Genomic DNA, 23,750 nt, shown 5'->3' on the forward strand with positions numbered 1-23,750 from the left:
TGAATATATGAAGTTTGCACTAATAACTTCTTGATATGGTAAAGTTTTTGCGGTGGACAAATTGTATCGTTTTTATAATCAAATAATAAAATTCATTGCACTGAAAGTAGCTTTTTTGTCAAATTGCATCTAAAATGAGTTATTTCATAAAATTATTGTCAATTATACCTATTAATTTATAAAATGGAGATTATAAAGCCCCAAATCCCTCTCTATATAACACCTAAGAATGAGTTCCCTAATAGTTACATTTAAAATTACAATAAATGTACATGTAAGTCTCTTAATTTTTCTGTTATTATTTTTGTTGTATTATGTTATCTTTTTGTCCTTATGTTCTATAAAATCGTTCCAATGTAAATGGCTAACGCTGTATTTGGAATCTTCTATTAAATAAATAAATAAATTTTTGTTGCATCTGGACCAACTCTGAATATGCCCCTGCAATGGGTCTTATGAGAAATTATTGGTTGGACTTGGGACCAATGCACCCATATAAGTTATATATTATTATCATTATATTTGTTGTTGTGATTTGTGGTATAGTGCTCATTGAAATCAGTAAATAACTTATTTTTTTAAAAAAATGTTTGGATGCATTATTGCGAGGTTTTTGTGAACTTATTCAAGTGTGCGAGCCCATCCGATGTTTCTGAATAGTTGGTGCCCCTGTTTTGTACACACTGATAAGAGAGGTGGAATGTGTTTTTTTCTTCCACCCAGTGAACTTTCATCACCCTAATGAGAACGTGAACCTTCTTGAACCTTTTGCATCTTGCAAGTAACTTTTTATTGGCCTGCCCCATCAGTCACTCCCGGAGTTGCGATTCCCACGTATGTTTTGTAAACATTCATCTCTTGCGCACAGTGTCAAAACCAGAACTGTTGGTCCCTACATGCAAAGTAAGAAAACAATGTGAATGAATTAATTGTCGTTTATTCGCTTACATCTCTTAAAACATCATAGTTTCATGTTTGTAATGTATATTCAGTGATAAATTTCTTCTTCTATCCAATCTTTGAAGTACGATACTTGTGTATAAACGCCAGGCAGTCCGACAGTACCACATCCTATCCCCCAGCTGACAACTCCCGCCAGTACTTGAGATCCGTTCCATCGACATACAAGAGGGCCACCGGAGTCACCCTGAAATTGGAAAAGAAATTTAATTGATTGATTTGTTAGTTTTACTTCGATTTTATGCCATTATCTGATAATGAGTAATGATCAGATAAAAATGATGAAGAAAACTCACAAAGAATACACCCATACTGTGGTCGGGATTCAAATCCGAGAACTTAGTTCGCTAAATCGAAAGTTGACTATTTAACACAATCAGCTACCGAACCGACCAAGACTATAATAATCACAATTTTGATTGCATGATTTATGATTTGGTTTATTTTACTTCGCTTTTGTGCCACATTTGGCTAATTGCGAAGATGGGGATGAGTGATGATATGATGAAATTGATGAATGGACACTCACAAATATCCATGCCAAGGCTGGGATTCGAACCCGGGATCCCTAGCATTGTAGAACGATGTGCTAACCACTTAGCCACGGGGGACGGCAATCATAATTTTGAGTTTTGTTTTAAGTTCACTTTATGCACAAATAGGTTAATCTGGACTGGATAAGTGGGTCGGTAGTGGTAACTAAACTAACTCTCTCTCTAGCCTTCTTAAACCCGAAGGTTTATGGCAGCAGCAACACAAGCCTTACATCTGTCCCTATCCTGGGCAAGATCAATCTAATCTTTTCCATCCTTATCGATTTCCTATATGTTCTCAACGTTATCCCTCTTGGCCTTCCTTCAGGTTTCTTGTAAACTCTTCTTTCATCTCCCATTTGTGCCACATGGCCTGCCCACCTAAGTCTTCTTCTAATAATATCTGGACATGAATACAAATTATGTAGTTCTAAATTATGTAACCTTCTCCACTCACCTGTCTCCTCCCCTTTCGGGTCCAAATATTTTTCTAAGCATTTTATTTTCAAATATTCGTAATTCATGTTCCTCTTTTAATGTAAAGAGACCAAGTTTTGTGTATTTTAACTTTGTTTCTTAGATATTATATGCGAAGATATTATATTCACGCATTTTCTGAATTAAGCCTGTTTTTTATTTCCTCTTTAATATCATTTTCATTTGTTACTAGTACTCCTAAGTACTTGAATTTGGAAACAGATTCAAACGAGTTGTTATGAATAATTAAATTTTGATTATTACCTAACACTTGGTTTCGGCTAAGTTTTCTCTTTACTATTTTCCAAAACTCTTTAGCTGCTTTAAAAACATTTTAGCATTATTCTTAATTGTATTTATAGCATCCCCTAGTAAAACTACATCATCTGCATATGCTAACAACTGAGTCAGACCATTTAATTTTAGTCCTTCAATAGTCTATTTAACCTTCCTTACAGCATATTCTAAGGCAAAATTAAAGAGCAATGGAGATAATGCAGCTCCTTGTTTTAACCCATCATGAATTGTAAATTTGTCAGGCATATTAATACCCTCACGAATATAACTTTCTTTCATTATTCCATACTTTTATCATATTAACAAGCTCCTTCTTGGGTATTCCAAACTCAACTAATATATTATAAAATTTATCTCTTTTAATCAAGTCCTATGCTTTTTTAAAATCAATGAATACCTGATGGACATTTTGATTATATTCGCACTTTTTCTCAAGTGTGTGTCTGATGTGAAAAATTTGATCTGTAGTTGATCTTTTACGTTTAAATCCACATTGATAATCACCTAAAATTTCATTAGCATATTGGGTTAGTCTTCTTATATAAGACAATATTTTATACGATGTTGATAGTAGAGAAATTCCATGGTAATTATTGCAGTTCATTTTATCACCTTTTTTAAACACAGAAACAATGATGGATTCTTTCCACCCTTGAGAGGTTTCTTCTTTATTCTATATTAAACCAATTAATTTATGAATTTGACATATTAACGAATTCCCACTATATTTAATTAACTCAGCTGTTATTAAATCAATGCCAGGTGCTATTGTTATTCTTTAGCCATTTAATTTGTGTGTACTTCATTTACTTCTGATTTATCTCCTACATGAACATTTAAAAGGTCACTATAGTAGTTTTTCCATCTATTTAAAACATGGCTTGGATCAGCCAAAAATTCACTGTTTTTATCTTTTATGAAGTTTACTGTAGGTTGCCACCCATTTCTAATTTCATTTATTTATTATTTTATTTACTTATTTATTCCTTGTTTTGGATGGCGAAGTTAAGGCACAAGCCTTTATATAAAACTCTGATATTTTTAATTTTGCCGTTTGTTTCAATTTCATTAATTTTAATGAGGTAAAAAAAAAAAAAGGTAAAGTGTTCCCCTGTGCATAGCACCACGCCATGAAGGCGTATAGGGGGTGTAGGGGTAACGCCCCACACTTTCTTGATCCGGTCGTGAGTGGGGGTGATGTGATCAGCATCACGCCCCTGACTGCCTTTACCCCCCAGGGTTTCCCCCAGGTACCCATGTTTTTCGACGCTGGGTGGGCTAGTGTCTTTAATTTTCCATCAGCAAATTTTCCTGAATAAAATTTTAGAACTTTTAGATTTTGTTGCTTATGATTTACCACTGAGTCTTTCTCTTAAGTTAGCAATTACTAAATAATGGTCACTGGCACACACAGCACATCTATGTGAACGAATGTTAATTATACTAGTATGCCTTCTTTTATCAATGAGAATATGATTAACTGATTATGAGTTTTACCATCTGGAGAAGACCAGGTGTTATGGATATCTTTATGTTTAAAAGTGGTACTTTTCACAATTACATTCTTTGAGGTTGCAAAAGTAATTAATCTTATACCATTATCATTCCTTAATTCATGAAGGTTTGCTTTACCAATAGTGTATTGAAACGTCTCTTCTTTACCAATCTGTGCATTACAGTCACTAACATAATTTTCATATCATAATTTATCAAAGACCTGTTCTAACTCTAAAAATCATATTTATTATAGTATTATCATCTTTATCCTCTGTTGGTGCATGGATATTTAGTAAAATAATTTTACACCACCTACCTTGTAAAACTGCATGATATCCTATCATTAATAAATTCTACTATTTATTTATGAAGAAGCCAGTTCCAAAATTATGATTTTCAGCACTACTCTCTGGTACCACCATAGAAAAAAATATAATTATATCAATAAAATATTATTTTATTATTAATAATTTAGAATGCACAATTACTAGTATTAATTTATACTATTATTCAAATTTACGTGAATGGCCTAACGCTCATGTATGCTATATCCCATTGAGAATTGCTTCGGTCTTGAATTTGAGCCTAATTGGTCAAATTTCAAGCCTGCAGAATTTTGAGAAACGCACAACGTGTAAACACATTTGAGCATCGAGGACCACGACATACCAAGCAAGCGTCAGTGTTTCCACCTCCGGCGCACAGCATCCCGTCGACCAGTTCTTCTTCCAGCGCCTCTGAGCAGGAGTCCAGGGGCACCACAGGAACGGTGGTCGACAGGAGCCTGGTGGGCAGCTGCTTCTCCGATTCGCTCGGTTGGCCCCAACCTGTCACATTGCACTCGCCTGCAGCAAAGGAAAACGGATAAATCCAAGGAAGTGAGGATTTCTAGTTTGTTCTTGAGATTTGCCAATCATAGGCCGAAAAAAGTTATTTGGCGGGGCTGGGGGGTGGGGGGTGAGGGCTCGGTCTACTGACAGAGCAATTGCGATTCTGTTATGGTTAGGAAAATGGGGCAAAAACTAAAAATAAGTAATTGATTAAGACCTAGCGAAAAGTTGCTTGTACTTGTCGAGCGCACACAAGCGGTAAAATAGTTGGGACATTTGAGGGACATCACGCTCTTTTACTACTAAATGACTATGTTCCTTGTAGCTTTTCTTCTATTTTCAAACTGAAGTAGTTGTGGAGGAAGCATTTCATTTAAATGACACTCCATTATGACTAATTGCGACTAGAATATCGGGATAAAGTCAGAGCTGGAAAAAAGTCGGGGACTATCAGTCAAATAAATTACGGTTTTTCAAATTCTGTATAACGGGAAATAAACAAAAATGCCAAACTTCTCTTCTGTATGGTAATATATTTTTATATTTCTTGCACAAAGTTTCAGGTAGTCACGTGACACTTCTGGCTGGCTTGAGATCGAAATGAACACAAAAGTATTTAAAAGTATTCATTGATGCCAACCATATTGCGGGAGAGTATAAATTTTGTTCATTTGTGCAAATATTAATTGACATTCACCGTTACACAGTTCTTACATTGTATATTTTACTTTTCAAATATGTCCTAATCTATCCTTCCTTGGACCGTCTTTCACGTCACTTTTTTACGAAGATCTCATGCAATTCTAGCCACAACTTCCAATATTCTTCCAAACGCCTCTCTTTCATTATCAAACGATATTGTACATTCGCCCATTACAATAACGACCTTCCCGATGCACTGGGACTTCATTTGCCCGAAAGCTAAGGAACAGTGATTCGGGTTATAAAATATCGTCTGTGTGCGCTAACATGTTTCAACCCTTATGTTTCATTTTTACGGGCAACAATTCAGTCGCCTTAAAAATGGAGCATGCGGTAACATTTCAATGGCCGTGATTTAAAAGTTGCCAGTGCGCACATTCCCATACCAATCCTTACATTCTATTCCGGTAATAAACAATTTGCTCTTGTGCGCGCTAGGTCTAACATTTGAGTACTATAGCTCCCACGTCACTAAAACGATAATTACCAGTGCCTAAAATGTTTCAAAATATCAGTTAACTAACCCGAAATAAGTTAAGATCGCCGCCTTTTATTTGTAATAGATGGTTGCATTTGACGTCTAAAATTAAGCGACCACCCTTTCAAAGGCATGTGAAATTAATGAATGAATCATTGGGCCTCTAAAATAAACACTCACTTCTTCCTGAGTTCTATAACTCTCTCGAGATTCTAAGATAAATCTATCTCTTCCGAGGTTTCTAAAAGTAAGTGATTAGACTGAAATGTCTAACATTAACCTATCATCCCCTGAGATCTCCAAAAGTGAGAGTTCACTACAAGGTCTCTAATTAAACGATCACCCAGATAATTCCCTCTCTCCTGAATTTTCGTTCCAGGCTTTAGATTTCTAAATTTGCTCCCAAAAAACAGGGGAACAAATTTAGAAATATAATACACACATATATATTCTCCCCATTGAAAATATATACCTGTTAGGCCATCGTCTTGTAATCCTTGTAATCAAGAGTTCCCGGGATCCAATCTAAGCGGAGCCTCATTGCACATAGGTTGGTATCACATTTTATACTGTAGATCCAGTCCCGATTAGCTTATATGGTCATAAAATTGACTTCAAACAATTTTCAAATATGTATGTATGTAGATATATATAAATATATGCAGAGCATACTCTGTCCCCGGAAAATCTGCAGCAAGCGAACGAAACAAGTCTCTGCGCAAGTAGAGGAAAAGGTCTAAATATTGGCCCCCTTTTTATGTTGTCATTTTCGGAGGAAAAAAAATATATCAAGCACCTGCCTTAAAAATGCATATCTATGAAATATATACTTAAATGTAATAGCATGCTAAAGTATAGAAGGTCTCAATTTTTTTTATTTTAAAAAAAGCAATTTCCAAAAAATGGTAAAATAATGTATATCAAAATTGTGGTCTAAATATGGGCTACTAGTGGCAATATCACAAAAATCAATTAAAATAAAAAAAATAGTCATTTATCGCTAAAACAATATAAAATTCATATTTATGAATAATATGTTGTTTTGAAAATCACGCGGAATGGGAAAAATCGAAATTAAGAAAAACATCCAAATATTTGTTGAAAATGTGATCTCAACATTAGACCTCATGTCATAGCCCATATTTAGACCATCACGCTATTTTTTTTCTTCAATTTATTTTCGCTCTCTGTGGTACATATTTCACAAACAAATAATGGCATTATAGAAGCCCACATTTGTTTTATGTACCGGTAATATCATAACCTATACACAGCATATGAGAATTCAGAAAACGCTGATATAAAACATACCTGCAAGAAGTTTTCGGAGGTCGCAATTCTATAACAGCGTCTAAGGCCGAAACTAACCACCACTTTCTCTTACGAATTGGCGCCGCAACCTTTGTCCTTGACAGAAAGCCAGTTCCAATAACCTCTGCCAGGCTGCAACACCCGGCAGCGCTGATAAATCGAAAACCCATAATTAAACCTTCGCCCATATTTAGACCTCCTCTAGTGACTTCAGAGGGTTCGACCGTTGAACATGTGAGAGGGAACGGGTTTGCGTGCATAGGGGGGCGTTATTGCAGCTGGCCAAATTCGGATACTTTGATATTCGGATATCTAATGATCATATATCAAAGCATTCGCTAAATTATCCAGATATTCAGATTATCCGAAATGTATCCGAATTATTCTAAATATCGTGATATCCGAAATACCCGAATGTGTGCATTATTTGGAGAGTTCTGTCTTTTATCAGTTTCATAGGCTCCGAATACTCTTTCAGTCGTCCTTTTCTACTCTACAAATCCTTCATGCAATCTGCCTGTTTATCTGTTTTACGGATTCTCGGCATATTCTTTAAAGGTTTACTTTTTTCTGCCTAAAACAGATCTCTGCATTATTAAGTTTAGTATAAATGCCTAAAGTTTTCCACCGTAACAAAAAGAAAAAAAAACATCAAACAGATACAGCTTAGATAGAATATAACATTCTCAGTTTGGTGTCCCGATTCTTTATTTGGTACAGTAAGTAAAAACTGCATATCCCGGAACCTCTATAAGAAGGAAACCTGTAAATACGGAAAAAAATACCTCAGAACGGACCGATTTCATACCTTAAAATGACCTGCTTGAAGACCAACGAGGTGTTTTTATTCTCAGTAAGACGGAAATTTCTTCCTTTATTTTTTTCGCTCGCAAGAAAACAATGCAACACTGTAAGTGGAACACGCCTCTGTTGCCACTCGCTTATCGTTAACATTGTCGATATGAAAGAATGTGCTACAATACTCATAGCTGTTATGATTCCGTTTCTTTCTTTCATCTCTTACCCTCTTTCTCCACCTTTCTTTGTCTATTTCTCCTCTGTTCTTTCGTCATCTTTCTATTTTTCTTGTTATCTCTCTTTGTTTCTTTCTTCACTTTTATCGCAATCTTTCTTCACCTCTCTTATTCCATATTTCACTCTTTCTCTTTCCCTCAATGCACATCGCGCTACGACGCCAGGGGTCCCGGGTTCGAAAAGATACATAAGTAAGTACTGTACGTTCTTACAATACTGTAAAAGGTGTACCAACATGTTGTGTAGTTACATAATTGTAATCTCTGCTATGCTTATTGCGACTGTATTGCATTTTTATCCATGTACGTACATGCATTAGTACTCTACGTTATAAGTAATGCGAAATGTAAATCTGTCTTTTCATTATTTCCTGCAGTGCTCTATACTGTATTTAAAGTCAACCCTGTATAAGAAGGAAAACTGTTAAGACGAAAAATTTTGCTCGGAACCATCATGTTCCGTGATACACTGGTTTTACTGTAATTATATTTTCATAATTACAGACTCCATTCTTTCCAGAATAGCTTACTGAACTTAAAGTATTTGCCCAGACTGTGATGCGTAATCTATGGTCATCTGGTAACAAATTGTGACATGTCACTCCCTTGTTTATTGTTTTGTAAACATTACGATTCTTTGTGCAAATCTCATGTGTCATTATGTAAATAAAATGTAAGTGTATCAATATACTTCTAGCTATAAAAACAACATAGTTGTACGTTACTTACAATTTCTGTTGCATATTTTGATGCGAAAGAACAAAATATATGACTAGATCATATTGGGTACATATGTAGCTACCCAATATGGCCTAAACGTAACTTTGTAATAAAATCTTTCTTACATCCATGTTATTATTTGGAATTGGTTCCAATTTTCAGTGAACGTCCAGAAATGTTCCCTCTTTTGAATCTTGCGATTAATCTTGCATTTCTGACTTTGTACAACATTAGAAGCAATCCCAAACCTTAGGTAGGCCATATTGGGTTCAGGTACCCTAATTTATATATTTTTATAACTATTGAACTTTTTAAAAATTCACACTGTAACGAAAATTTTAATTGATTTGTCTTATGCAGGCTTTAACACTTTTATTCACCTACTGCATGTGCATCCTAACCTTGAGGAATGTAATCTTCAGATGGAAGTTGAACAGGCTGGGCACCATTTTTGGACATTTTCCTGTGTCCCCTTGTAGCTGCCCTTGATAGCTTCAGTAGTGCCAGATCGTTTCTCTTTGTTTCCCTAAAAAATATGCAGTAATCAGTAACCCAATATTATATTAACAAAATACATCCTTTAAAAAATAATATTTTCATTCAAAATAGCAAGAAATTGTATCTAACTATAAAATTGATATTCAGTACCAGAGCTTCTGACATTTTTCATCTCATTCCATAATATTAATTAATTTCCTTTGCAGGGAACGCAATGAAATGTTAGTTTTTCTGTTCATTACATTGAATGGAGAATTACTGGGATCCATAGTGCATCTTCAAAGAAGAATGATGGCGCTAGTCAATTGTCTCCCTGACAAGACCTTTTTATTCAAATCATTGAAAACACTGTTAAAGACTTTGTTAAACGTATGCGTGTGTGTGTCGATAAGAACTGGAGAGGCCAATTAGTCGATAAGTACCTGATGTAAATCACACGCAATTTTCTACACCATGTCCCGGGAATCTTTGGAGTGAGGGAACGAAAATATGTCTCTGCGCAAGTCACGAGGACTCGGCCAATGAACTCGTGGGAAGAGAAGTGAGTGCACATTTTTATTTCTGCGTAAAAATAACCTCTCGTTTTCAGCTGGTGCATTCGTACGAGAAGTTTTGATCAACGACGAACTAAGAAACAAGCAATTACACGCATTTATATCGATTCATACGTATATTACAAGTGCATAAATTAAATGTGATACATTTTTTTTCTAGGTCTGTAGGAAATTTTAAAAACATTTACAATTCCTTGGAAATGTCACCCTCCAGTTCAAGAACTCAAAAGGGCTATACTGCATATCGGATTAAAAATTATAGATACTCGAGTTTAGACTGCAATAGGTGTTTCACCTACGTCACAAGCTGTTGCATTGTGGGATCGAGCAGCCATGATTGAGGCCGGTTCTTGTAAGCATACGGAATTCAAGCGGGAGATTTCAACCTTGTTTACGATGGTACATTGTGCAGTATTTAGTTGTTGACTCGATAATTGTTGACCAGAAGATTGGCGAGAATAAATTGTGCCAACATTAATGAACAAAGCAAACATTACAGACTGTGGAATGAACATTTCCTCTCAGTTAAGTCCATATATCACCTTTCGCTGCGACTTTTAGTACAAATGGATCAAGCTGGTGCGTTTAATCATACTTGCAAGTAGTGTTTCTTTGTTTTTGTTTGGTACAAAAGTGCTGATACTTCGGATAAATTTGACGATAAAAATGATAACATTCAACTTTAAATTCATCTTGATAATTTTTTGTTTGTACTTGATTATTTATATTTCGTTCGTTAACCCCTTAAGCGGGGAGCCCGAGTTGTGCTCGGGCATTTGAATTTGGCGGCTTTTTGTGCATTTCAGATCCAGTCAATGTTCCCGTAGCGGGAAATTATTTTCTTTAAATGGATATACAGTAGTACATACATAGATACATTTCGTTTTGTACAGTTTGCTTCAATGTTTGTGTGTTCATTCACCTTTCTCTCATTTACAAGACATGTAATGTTATAATGTTATAACGTTGTCCAGAGACATGTGCCCTCGGGGACAGGGGCGGACTGGGGGCTCCCTGAACTGGGTACTAAGATTGAACATACGATTTACTTTAAATTATGTGTGCAGTAGTTTCAATCCAATTTTAGGTTTAAGTTACTCTCTCTCTCTCTTTATCTCTCTCTCTCACACTCTCTCTCACTCTCTCTCTCTATATATCTCACTCTCTATCTCACTCTCTCTCTCTCTCACTCTCTCTCTCTCCCCCCCTTGACAATGTAGTGAGACAGTTTACTTTAAATTATGTGTGCAGTACTTTCAATTCCCATTTAGGTTTAAGTTACACACTCTCCCTCTCTCTCTCTATCTCTCTCTCTCTCTCACACACACACACACACTCTCTCTCTCACTCTATCTCTCTCTATCTCAAAAACAACTGCGCATCGGATTCGGCATAGTGTACACAACAATATCAGAGAACAATTCGTGTTACCCGACCTGAAGTTGGAATAAACTTTCCTGCCCGAACCTAGCTCGGGCAACCCGCTAAACGTTACACATTGCAACCCCGAACACAGCTCGGGTAACCCGCTTGTAACTCCATTTATAAAATCGAAACACCCACTTAAGGGGTTTAACACAAACTGTTATTAATTATTAGCCGATTAGCCGATCCATGAGTAAAGGTGCCGGTAGCAGGCTTTGCGTACTGTCAGAAAAAAAAAATCACTGCTTGATTAAAACATATTAATGATAAATCAGATTAGCCAATTTTGGCTAATTGTGAAGACGAGGCTGAATGATAATATGATGAAATTGATTAAGGGAAACTCACAAAGAAAACTCATGCCCAGGCCAGGATTCGAACCCGGGACTCCTGGCATCGTAGCGGGCTGTGTTAACTACTCCACCTCGGAGGCCAGCATATCCAAACTTGTTAAAGCAAGGAGTAAAATTCTACTGTTTTCGTGCAACTCAACATTCTAAGTTACAGCGCTTGAACAAACCTTAAAGGAAAACAGAGAAGATAATGACAGAGCCTTGAAAATATTAGTAAATCTGTACTGGATGTAAATATTTCAAGCAGAATCCGAACCACTAATAAATACGAAAACGAAATGATTCCAGGTAGCTGGGTCAAGTAATTAAACACACGTGAACTAGAGTTGGCCAAGGATTTAGTCACCTTTTCATTTTGTTTTCGTCCAGTTCATATGGATCTACACCGCAAAACTTCTACTTTTCTCCATATCTTTTTGTGTCGACTGCGCAAAGAGCTTGAACACGAAAAATTACCGCCATTTCCAGATGGCACAACATTCTAATTAATTGTATGCAATGTTACCGAAATTTTACACAGTAATTACTGACAAACGAACGTACAGTTGGCGCAGGTGAAACGAACCCTACGTGCAAAGAGAATGGATCCATTCTCCTACGTGGTGCGTATTTCCTTGCAGACGACAAACAACTCGGCCGCAAACATGGCGGCGGTGCGAATTCTGACGTCACATGAAACCCACCTATTGAAAATTAACCATTAGGCCTACAAAAAAAGAGTTACATCAAAATTTAACTTATTCAATTCTGCCTTAATCTATGTCAACTAATTCTTTTTTGAGTATTCGTTATATTTTTTATTGTCATGAGAACAAAAAAAGGGCGGGTTTCTTGTAATTTTGCAAAGGATCGGTCTCTTTGAAATTCTATAAATAAGAAATGTCTTCTCCGATCGTCATGAAGTTTTAGTACGGTGCAGGCAGAAAAGTTTTAAACACAATTCTTAATTTTCAGATTTTTGAAATTTGTCAAAAAACTGTTATCATAAATTTTGCGAAACGACTTTTTTTATTAGTATTGGGTAGTCCTACAAATATAATATTGGTCTTGTTTTGAAGCTCTTTGAATCTGCTTTTATAATCCAATATCATTGTAAATTCACATTGCGAAAGCGATTTTATACAGATTTTTATTCAACGGAGTAAAGCTCTAAGTGGATCGTGGCAACACCGCACACAGCGATGTCCGTTGAATCGTGCGAACTGCAGGCTGGCACTGCGAGTGTTGCGTTGTTGCCATGTTCCACTTACAGTTTTACTCCGCTGAATAAAAATCTGTATAAAATCGGTTTCGCAATGTGAATTCACATTCATAATGGATTTTAATAACACATTCAAAGAGCTACAAAACAAGACCAATATTGTATTTGTTGGACTACCCAATACTAGGAAAAAGTTGTTTCACAAAATTGATAAATGTGTACTGTTTTTTTGACAAATGTTAAGAATCTGAAAATTAAGAATTGTGTTTAAAACCTTTCTGCCCGCACCATACTAAAATTCCATCACGAAATTGGTTAGTATAGATTAAGTCAGAATTGAATAAGCTGAATTTTGATATAACTCGTTTCTATGTAGGTCTACTGATTAATTTGTCATTGGAGTCCAAACTCGAGTATCTATATTTTTTTAATCCGACAGTAGAAGAACTAATTGGTGCATTTCACTATGACATTGTGTGTATGTAAACTGAGACATACACGTCTTTTAATTCGTAAGGCATAATGGTAGTTCTGTTACAGTTTTTCAATTTTTTTCTGGCATAAAAACATAGGTTGTTGATACCCGGAAGCAATTTGTTCCTGCGAAGGTATATATTTGTACTACTCGCATGTGTAATAATGTCCAGCAATGCTCATGGAATGGCTGTACAGCACTGACGCAATGAATCCAACTGCGTGTGATGGAATTATCAGCAGTGTCTGCGAATTGCTCCAAATGATGTTTGTGATGTATCATATGTTATATGCACATTGCTAACTCATTTTCAGGTGAATCTGTAACATTACTGGAGTATAATGGCTAATATAGCAATGCAAAAGTAGGCAGAGAAGGAAGAAAACAGGATTTTATGATGAAATGGTAGAGAAGGACAACGAACGGAAGCGATTGAAGAGGCAGCATATGAGATTAAGTGAACAGAACTGAATGGCAGCGAGGTGCGTCAGTCACAAAAAGAAGTAGGGTGCCGAGGCTACAATTCCTCCTACTCCAAGCACAAAAGTCCTCGAAAGTTACTCAAAGTTGTAGGGACTTGAACGTCAGTTCAGTGCCTCATCACTGATCATCAAGAATATTTTCATCAAAATGTGATGATTTGATTAGCATTGTGAAAGATCTCTACAGTGACGATGGTACGTTGGATAACACCAGGGTGAAAATATTATTTATGGATGGGCAGATCAAATGATAAAAACATCCAGAAGCAGAAGAGTTATATGTTGACGACATTGATAGATGTATTTGAATTCTTTGGTTAAAAGCATCCTCATATAAAATGTAGCCTGTCCAAAGTCTGTTGCCTGCGTCCATCTTATGTCAAATGCTTGGGTGATGCTCTTCATGCAACTTGTTTGTGCAGATACGTATTATGAGAATATGCAGTGGCTACTGAGGGTCTTTCGAAGTCAGAAGATCAGGCCAGTTAAAAGAAAGATACCTGTTTGAAAATATAATATGCTTCGAAACATTATTTAGCTTGACTCACATGGAATGGCTTTTTTTTGTCAGTGTACTGAAGTAGATCATATAACACGTGTTGCCCAAGAACCCAACAACCTGCATTGTTTGTTTTTGAACAGCGTGTTCGATATGTTTTTAACAGTCCAGTAAATTCAACGTAGGCCAGGGCAAACAATTATGGCAATATAGTTTCCAAGCAATTTCGTTTACTTTTTGACTCTTTTTCACCTGATATTACATTTTTTTGTCATATTGTTATTGTATTGCTCGTATTACATTTCGATTATTAAAATACATTTTCAGTGTGTTGTATTATATTATTTTGAAAATTACAGAATTAAATATGTATAGCATATTTAGACAAATCGTAATTCTGTTACACATCATTTTGGAAAAAAATAAGTATCAGAATACAAAAAAAACAAAAAAAAAAAAACAGTTGTGGCATGATGAGCATAATTTGAACTATTTTTCTTAATATTAATAATTCAGACAAAAATTAATAATTCACAGTAATTGGAAAATGTCAGCATGTACCTGCTAAGAAGGTTTCCATGAAGGTAATTCCGTCACATGGATTATACACACAATATCTGTATAGTACATCCAAATAATTTAAATGTTTTGCAAGCTTGGAGTTGTACTACATTGAGTAAATATACCGGGTGTCCCAAAAGTCCGGTCTCATAGGGAAAGTCGGAAAAATTGAAGTAATGATAATTTCTTGCAGACAAACGAGTGGGATGGAACGTACACTATGCTAGAGAAAACCGAAATTGTGATTCTGCATGACTCAGGTCTCTCCCAACGGCAAACATGTGATGAATTTCACCGTTCATCATCCAAACAAACGGAAACCTGGACAACGATATATGGGGGCACGTTAAATATGTTGTGTACAACACACGTCCACGTTCAATTGATGATCTCAAATAAAACATTCTTGCTGCATACCACGCTATCACACCAACAATGTTACGCAATATACAAAGAACTTTCGATTCTCATATTAATACCTGCAGGGCTTAAGAGGGGCGTCAATTTGAACATTTGTTGCCCTATTGCTTTTCCTACCTGACACAAAGACTATATTCAACATTCATCACTTCAAGACTTCCGACTTTCCTTATGAGACCGGACTTTTGAGACACGTGCAAGTCACATATTGCACTTTATATATGTATATACATAGTATGTGAGGGAAATATGTAATTACGTAGTTGTCCATCACGTATGGAATCGCCCACACATAATACTGCTTTTTTGTTTGTTATTCAAAGATGTGCTGTTAAATGATCATTGACATTCTCTATGAAAGATTGAACATTAATTGTTATTACCAAACTAATATAATTTACAGCTTTGCTATGAATTTCTGGTCGATATTTTTGTATGTTGCATTGTCTACTGAATTTTAGGGCAGTCGTTCAATAGGTCGTTTTCTATTATTGTGTCAACAATGTTGACTTCTTGTGGGGGCTCAGGGAGCAAGTACCACCTTGCCTTCGGACCTGTACGGCCCTGTACTTATAGAGTGGATTTTCTGATTTTTTTTTTAGCTGGGTAGAGTGGTTACTTGAATATCTATTGTAGGAATGTCTAGCTTTCGAACATCTAGAATAATGTTCGATCACACAAAATGCCTAGTTTGATTGGACGAGTCGAAACACGTATGGAGAAAATGATAGAAACTGCTCTCTGGGTTTCGGATAAGTGTTTTCCTTGTATCATTTTGATTGTTTACTAACCCCTCTGCCCGGGATTTAAATCTCCCGCTTGCTGAATCTCAGGCGGTATTTAAATCGCTAAGATTTAATGTTTTCTGGTCACATCAAACAAATTTCTATTTTTTTAAATCCAGAGAATATATTAAAATCAAATTTCCAGTGTTATTCATCGACAGGTTCTCACACATCTTGATCTGTGTAAAATTTTAGCATGCATTCTAAATGCATTTTTATGACTATGATATTTGAAAGTGAGTAATAATTTTGCTCTTAACAAAGTTTTTATCAAACTAACACGTAAAAAGTGACGAGAACTAACACTTGTGATTATAAATAACTTGAAAATATTGCTATATGTTTGCAGGGGAGTGTCATTGTTAAAAATTTGCAATTTCTCTGGTATTTTTTCGCAATGCTTAACAGTTGGGATAACCCAGCCATTGCTTAAATTTCACTGACGAAAACAACGCCGTGCAAGTAGTCTTTTATTTCCGTGTGTGGCCAACTGGTTAAAACAGTTTATGTATACTGCCAACAGATAGCATCTAACATCAGTTTGATGTCAGCCATGCAGTGTAAGCACACTTGTACATTGAACCACCATTAATACAGGATTCCGCAAGCGTGTCGTTCCATTGAAGGGTTAATTGGTTGCTATTTGATGACTTATGACGACTGTTACTCATAACAAGCCTTTTCGAAGTAGAACAATCACAATTTTCCAAATGTGCTTCATCGTCTGCTCTCCACTTGCTGTTTTCTTCCCATTTTGCCCCCCCCCAAAGTAACTAATAAATAAAGTGATATTAAGTTATAACATTTCTATTCATTTTTTGCGTCAAAAGTCCCAACTAAAGCGGGCGATTTGTATTGTGATATTAAAGTTATTAATTGTAAAAAAAATAATTGTTTAATTGTGAAAATTAGATGACTGGCAGCATCAGATTGGTCAATGCCACAAGGTCCAATAAATCTGTCATACACAGTGAAAATGGCCTCCAGATCCAAACACAGTCCGAAAAAATCAATAATGGTTTTCAATACTTAAAGGATACAGAAATAAGTGGTTAAATTATTATTTTTTTAAATGGTGAAGCAACAAGGCTTGAGTGAAATGACCAATAGGAAATTACTTATCGTAATCAGCTCTTCGAATTTTGTCCACTGGTATAAGTGTCTCGTTTCCCAATAAGTTCTTCTCTCCAGCCATGACTGCTAGTTCCGCAGGAGTTCTGTAAAACAACATGACAGTAAGTAAAATTATTTTCTCTGGAAACTCATAAAGTGTACAAATCTATATTTAACATATTCTATTGAAAGCCTACACTGTAAAAAGTAGACAGGACATATGGCGTTTAAGACTGTCAAATATTTGGCCACCCAACTGCAATAAAAATGACTATGGACCACTTTTAAAGTATTAACGGCCATTACATAAGTACACTAATTACTGTAACTTAAATTATTCAATTTTTGAAACTTTCTGATAATTCACACAATTGCAATTTCTATTCATTAATAATCTTTATACAGAATAAAATCTAGGGTGTTCGGGAAAAATACACTTAATTCACAAACTGCAATTTTTTATTGTTTTCATTTAAGTCACACTGGCTCAATTAAATAAAATATTATAAGTATAATTTTACATTGGTCATGTGTATAGAGTCTAAACAGTGATGCTCCAACGTTTGTATCATGTCTATAATGTTTGATATTAACCGAATAAACATAAAGTTAATAACTGTAAACAACTGTTAATAAATATTTTTTTTATTTCAGTGCTTTTTCCCGAGCAGCCTAGCCCTATTATTACATCTAGAAGCACTCTACAATTATCTCCAGTAATTTATTATCTGTTGTTATTAAAGAAAGAAGCAGGATGAATATTTAGTGGGAAAATTGATACCTACGAAGAATGTTGTCTCTACTAAATATATATATATATATATATATATAATTTGGTGTGAAGGCACTTTAAAACAAAGTCTGAAGTTCATATGTATTCATAAGATGGAAAAAAAGAAAATTCCTCACCTTGCAGTAACATAATACGTTCGGGCCTCCCCGATGACGTACTGACAACGTCGTCGTATTGCAATCAATCAGTCCCGGCTTGGAAACTCGGTAGAGGCACATGATAGTTTAGATCCCACTTTAACATGTAGGTTCAGTCCCTATTAGCCTAACTCAGGGTGGCCACTCTAGGACCACGATAATATTCAAGTATAATTCCCTGTTTTCAAGGCGAACTTTCCAAAAATTCAAGCAGATGTTTTCTCAATTTCAAACTTATGTATAACCACCTCTCACCACCCATGCACACAAATATATTAACAATATAAAGGGTCTGTGTGATTCAATTGTATCCAAATATTCTAGTTCAATTCAATTAAACGATACATACATATTTTAAATATTTAAATAAAGGGCGGAGTTTGCATTTGGCACTTCACATACTCCAACCCTAAATACATGGGATACTAATCCACGAGAAACAGATAATAGTGTCAGAATTTCAAATTCAAATTTACCTAATGAACTTCAAGGTATCTTCTGTCTGTCAGATTGTTCTGCAAAGGACAGTAACGAAGTAGCCAGATAGAGAGAATTCTCTTGTATTTTCCACGCAGCTTTCTTTCCCTCGATAAAAGTAAAATAATATTAATGAAAATAAATTCAATGGGATTTGAATTAATGAAAGTTGCAATTTTTCACGTCTACGGAGAAAAATTCAAGCAGAATTCCACCATAGAGTAACCACCATAGATAAAATACACCCTGCACATCCAAGTTATCTTCATATTCGTATTGTATATATTCAGTAATAACTCATTTCTTTACAATGTAGATATAAACAAAGAAATCTCACCTGTCCATAGTACAGTGTGCAGCAGTAATAACCCACTTAGCTGCTATCAAAGCTCCACCACATATATGTTGAAAATCCTCATTATCTTCATTACGAGCTTGTAATGAAACTTGCCATCTATATTCATCTGTGGGAAAAGTAATATTGTATCATATTAGAAGGACAACGGTAAGATTACCGGATGGACAATTGTATTATTGATTCGTTACCATACTGTGCCTGGGGCCCCACACTGTAAATCGGTGACCGTCAATTTCGACTTCCGTAATAATGATCATGGGGTATTTAAAGTATTAATGGCTAGATAACGGTAATCATTATAATTTCAGTTGGAACGTTTTCAAAAATATATTCATGGCACACACAAAACTGCAATGTTCAATCTCAGTCTTACTTTATGCATGAAAAAATCTTCCTATATGTCTCTGTGTTGTACTGTAGGCATATATGCGTATATATACAGGGTGTGGCAAAACAACTTCAACAACGCTTGGGTGTTGGCAGATATCATAAAAACAAGTAACTTTCCCTATAAACTTTACCTCGAAAGCGCTTAGTTTCTGCGCTATAAAAGCTTAAAATCTATCCTGTATATATACAACCCAACACAGCAAACCCTCGCTCTTACATAACTTCCAAGGACGCATGGCAGGGTTGACACTAGCGTTCCTCATTAAGAGAGACGACTTGGAAACAACAACTTGGGAGTCTTGCTTGAGCAAAATCCAAAACATTATTATTTGCGATGTTGTAAGAAGCATTTACAGTATTTATAAACTGACCAAGACAAAGAATAGGCGGATTGAAATTTAAGACTATTCATTTTAAAAGTCTCCATAGTTGATTGATTGATTTGGTTTATTTTACTTCGCTTTTCTGCCCCTTTTAGATAATCGCGAAGATGAGGACGAGTGTGATGATATGATGAAACAACAAATAACACCGATGTCTAAGCCAGGATTTAAGCTCGAGACACCTGGCGCGATAGCGCGCTGTGTTAACCACATCACCACGGAGCGTTACATGTGACATGCAATATCAACAATCGCAAGGGACACGTGCGGCAGGGAAAATCGACTAACGAACAAATGCAAACATAATGTGTTGGCGGCCTCGTTTCGAAAACGCAGACTGTAATGTTGTAACAATTTATTTGAAAATTGAACAGGGCAGTATATTCGCTACTGATTCATCATTAGATTGTTACTGTGGTTGTACGTGAACCTCGGATACTTCCGTTATCAGCACAAAGTACCACAAGCCATCTGGACACAAACCTGTTGGTACAATATATTTAATTTTCAGAGTATGATCAGGAATGGTTGGAACATCATTAAGTATTTTAATTCGTATGTAGATATCAACCTTGCAACGAGATTTGCAGAAATAATTGACATGTAAACAGCGTAAACAGTGACATTGGCGTAAACAGCCACATGTAAGCTCTAAGTCCAATAAAATTTATTGTTGTTGATATTTGACATGTAGACTGAGACAAAATCCGATATTGACACTTCATTTTGAATAAGTGTTTTACCATATCTCATATCTTTGGTTCACTTCCCCCTTCACCTGAGATGACTGCTGATCTGGCTGGTAGGCTATGATGTTCGGTCTACTGGATGCGTTTCTCGCTTCGTTTTACAGCTAATAATGTGATTGGTAGTTTGTCATTTTTCACAAAATTTGTGTTCCTTGCAACACTGTCGTGCGCTGTTTTGCCGCAGGAAATTACGTCACAGATACGATCAAATGATGTGTTGGGTTGCCAGCATCCAGGCGGCAAAACGATCTTTTTTGAACGGCTGTAGCGTTTAATCGACGCACCAACGAGAAAATGTTACTGAGAAAAGTTGTTTGTTTTGATGTCCTCTATACGAATCTGTGGTCCGTGAGTGCCGTCAAAATGACACCCTGTATATAGCCTATGTATGTATGTATGTATGTATGTATGTATAATATGTTAACTTTGTTATCTAAACCTTGTAGTTGTTTGATATGAAACTTAAATAAACCCCCAATATGTCCCCTCTACTAGAATATTTTCTTCAGTTTTATTATTGACGTATGTTATTACCACTGACATTTGATCAATTTTAGTAATATTTTGGGTTGAATCCAAAATAAGGGGGAAATGGTGCTTTTACAACGTCATTTATTATGCGCACGTGGAGATGTACTGACCATATAATATAAAACTTCCACGGTTGGTATGTATTTTAGAAATATAATTTCTTGATTCTTTCTTACAGTTCAATTTCTATTACAATCCTAAATTGAATACTTCATTTGTGTACACCCTGTACTGTTCTTGGTCAGAATGTAGACAGTATTCATGAGGATACCCCTTTGGAAGTAACCATTAGCTCCGTACCCCCTTTAACACTTGCGGTAACTCCATTGAGATGATAATTGAAGAAGCAGTTTCTTCTTCATTTCGGAAATCCCAACAGCACGCACGAATTCGTTTTACATTCAACGTATTTCACTCGGTATCCGGCGACCTAACCTGTTCAAAATGAAGATTCTATAGAGGCTGAACCGGGGAATATGGGGTGATCATAACCCCCAGACGCATCTACTATTTGAAATGATTTCAAATAACTTCCAAGTCAAAGATAAGGCCTTAGAATCATTGTTTTAGTTAATTTATCTCATAGTAATATGACATAGAGAGTATTCAAAGTATAGGCCTATATCAGTAAAAAATAACCTTACGTACATTTCATAATTAACCGATTCATATTAATAGCATAACTATTCACAATTCAAAATTCAATACTTGCTGTTATGAAGAAAAGCTATTGATTTCAAGGATAAATTGTAACAATGGAAAGTTTCTTTTATGGTGAATTGGAATAATCAATAAAATTATAATAGATATTATTAGCGCTAGAATTTATCCAAGTTTGCTGCAAATAGATCGTAAAATTGCATGTGCAATTCCATACCCAATCTAAATATTCTTAATTCCAGGTGAGATTGCAACGTTTCTTCAATTGTCTTGACTGCAACTTTTTAAATGACACTTTCCAAGAAGTCCCAACTGTCTTAGATTAATTTCACTCTTTGGTTTCTATTATAAATCTTGTAACTACATTTCTTTAAAGTCGCAAGTCACTCACCATCCTTTACTGGAGTTCCCCCAACAATTCGATCCGGCCGCTTCAGTGATTTTGGCGCTGCTGTCACTGCAGTAATCAAAGAAAACAAAGTTAACAGACGAGGCATTGCAGTACGGACTCAGCCGTGCCCTCTGTCGACAAAATGGCATAGCTCAGGCAGCAGGCAGAGTACATAACTGGCAATTGTGGCTGAAGTGCGTAAGAATGAAGTTGCTGTTTTCATTTAAGGGAGAGAAAAACATCTGTTAAACACTTGAATATACAAAAGTGGATATTGTTCCTTCTCTTCGCCTCCAGTGATGATTTATAAATGACTTCTGCCAGCGATTTATCTTAGTCAGAAGTTCCACGTTTCACGCATATACTGCATCTCCATGTAATATAAGTTTTCACAAGTGGCGTGGTGTTCATTCTCGAAACTGTATGCAATCCGCGTAATAAGCCCATCATTGATCAGGTCTGCTCAGAACTTTAAATACCGTAACCAGTTAAAAAATAACGAATTTCACAAAAGCCTGCACATAGAACGTGAAATGCATGCATTGAAGGTTGAGACACAGTTAAAGGTGTAAATTTGGTTGCTTTGAAATGGTCTCGAATGAACTTCTCAATCGATGCATATTTGATTTGACACATCAGTTGATAAAAGTACATTTTGATGCATTGCTCTGCATATTTTGATGCAGTGTAAGTGCATCATTAGCAGTTTATGCATTCTAACGTATTACAGAGTCAATATACAGTATGTACCATTCTTATTCGTACACACGGATTTTCAAAGAAAATGCTTTAATATCTGAAAGGAAATACACTCTTTTGAAATTGTTTCTTTACAATTCAATAACTAATATAAATAGGAACATAAAATCTTACCCAAATTCTGTATAACCAATGACAATAATAAATTAAATGAAACTGAAAGAGAAACATGCCATTTTTTGTACAACTTTTCTATTCGTACACTTAATAATATAAAAGAAAAAAGTATATTCAGAACAAATTGACTGACAGTTCTAATATTTTGATGCATATCCTTTGGCTTTAATTACTCCTTGACACCTGTTCTTCATAGAATTAACCAGTTTCCGACATGTTTCAGAGCTTATTTTATTCCACTTGGCTTGCACAACAGTTTTCAACTCTTGTTTGGACTTGACGCCTGCTTTATGGACTCGCCTCTTCAAAATTGCCAAATCAATGGGATTTAAGTCTGGACTTTGAGCTGGTGTTTGTAGTAGTTTGGGCACATTCCATATTAGCCAATTCATGTTAGCTCGCGCCTTATGCTTACTTTCATTGTGTTGTTGGAATCTGTAGATAGGCGGCATGTCCATTTTTTGGGCACTCTGCTTTACGTTGTTCATGCATCTATGATACCATCAATAAACTGGGTGGGGCCTCTCCCATGGCGCAGTGGTAGCGTCATTGCCTTGTCATCAAGGGGTCCCGGGTTCGATACCCGGTGGAGGCACAAGTGGTTCGGATCCCACTTTAAACTGTAGGCCCAGTCCCGATTAGCCTTACTGTGTATAAAGTGGACTTAAAACAGCAACTCAATAAACTGGATGGTACCAACACCTTTGGATGACATACAGCCCCAAATCATTAATGACCAACGACCGTGTTTAACTGTTGGGACTGTGTTAACGTGATCATTGTCTTTATTTGATTATCTC

General features: G+C 35.9%; 1 protein-coding gene across 1 annotated transcript; it reads right to left on the minus strand.

Annotated features, from left to right (window-relative positions):
- Nucleotides 1-939: 939 nt before the first annotated feature.
- On the minus strand, nt 940-22,206 carry LOC145989455 (trypsin-1-like). Its single transcript, XM_083124800.1, has 6 exons — nt 22,075-22,206; nt 18,950-19,076; nt 17,211-17,309; nt 9,241-9,365; nt 4,434-4,609; nt 940-1,147 (listed from the first exon to the last, which is right to left on the minus strand). The coding sequence occupies exons 1-6, from the start codon at nt 22,178-22,180 to the stop codon at nt 989-991; spliced, it is 792 nt and encodes a 263-aa protein (XP_082980926.1). The 5' UTR covers nt 22,181-22,206; the 3' UTR covers nt 940-988.
- Between the last annotated feature and the right edge of the window lie 1,544 nt (nt 22,207-23,750).

This window comes from Lepisma saccharinum, chromosome 6 (assembly GCF_977018435.1).
Source record: "Lepisma saccharinum chromosome 6, izLepSacc3.1, whole genome shotgun sequence".
In the NCBI taxonomy this organism is placed as follows: Eukaryota; Metazoa; Arthropoda; class Insecta; order Zygentoma; family Lepismatidae; genus Lepisma; species Lepisma saccharinum.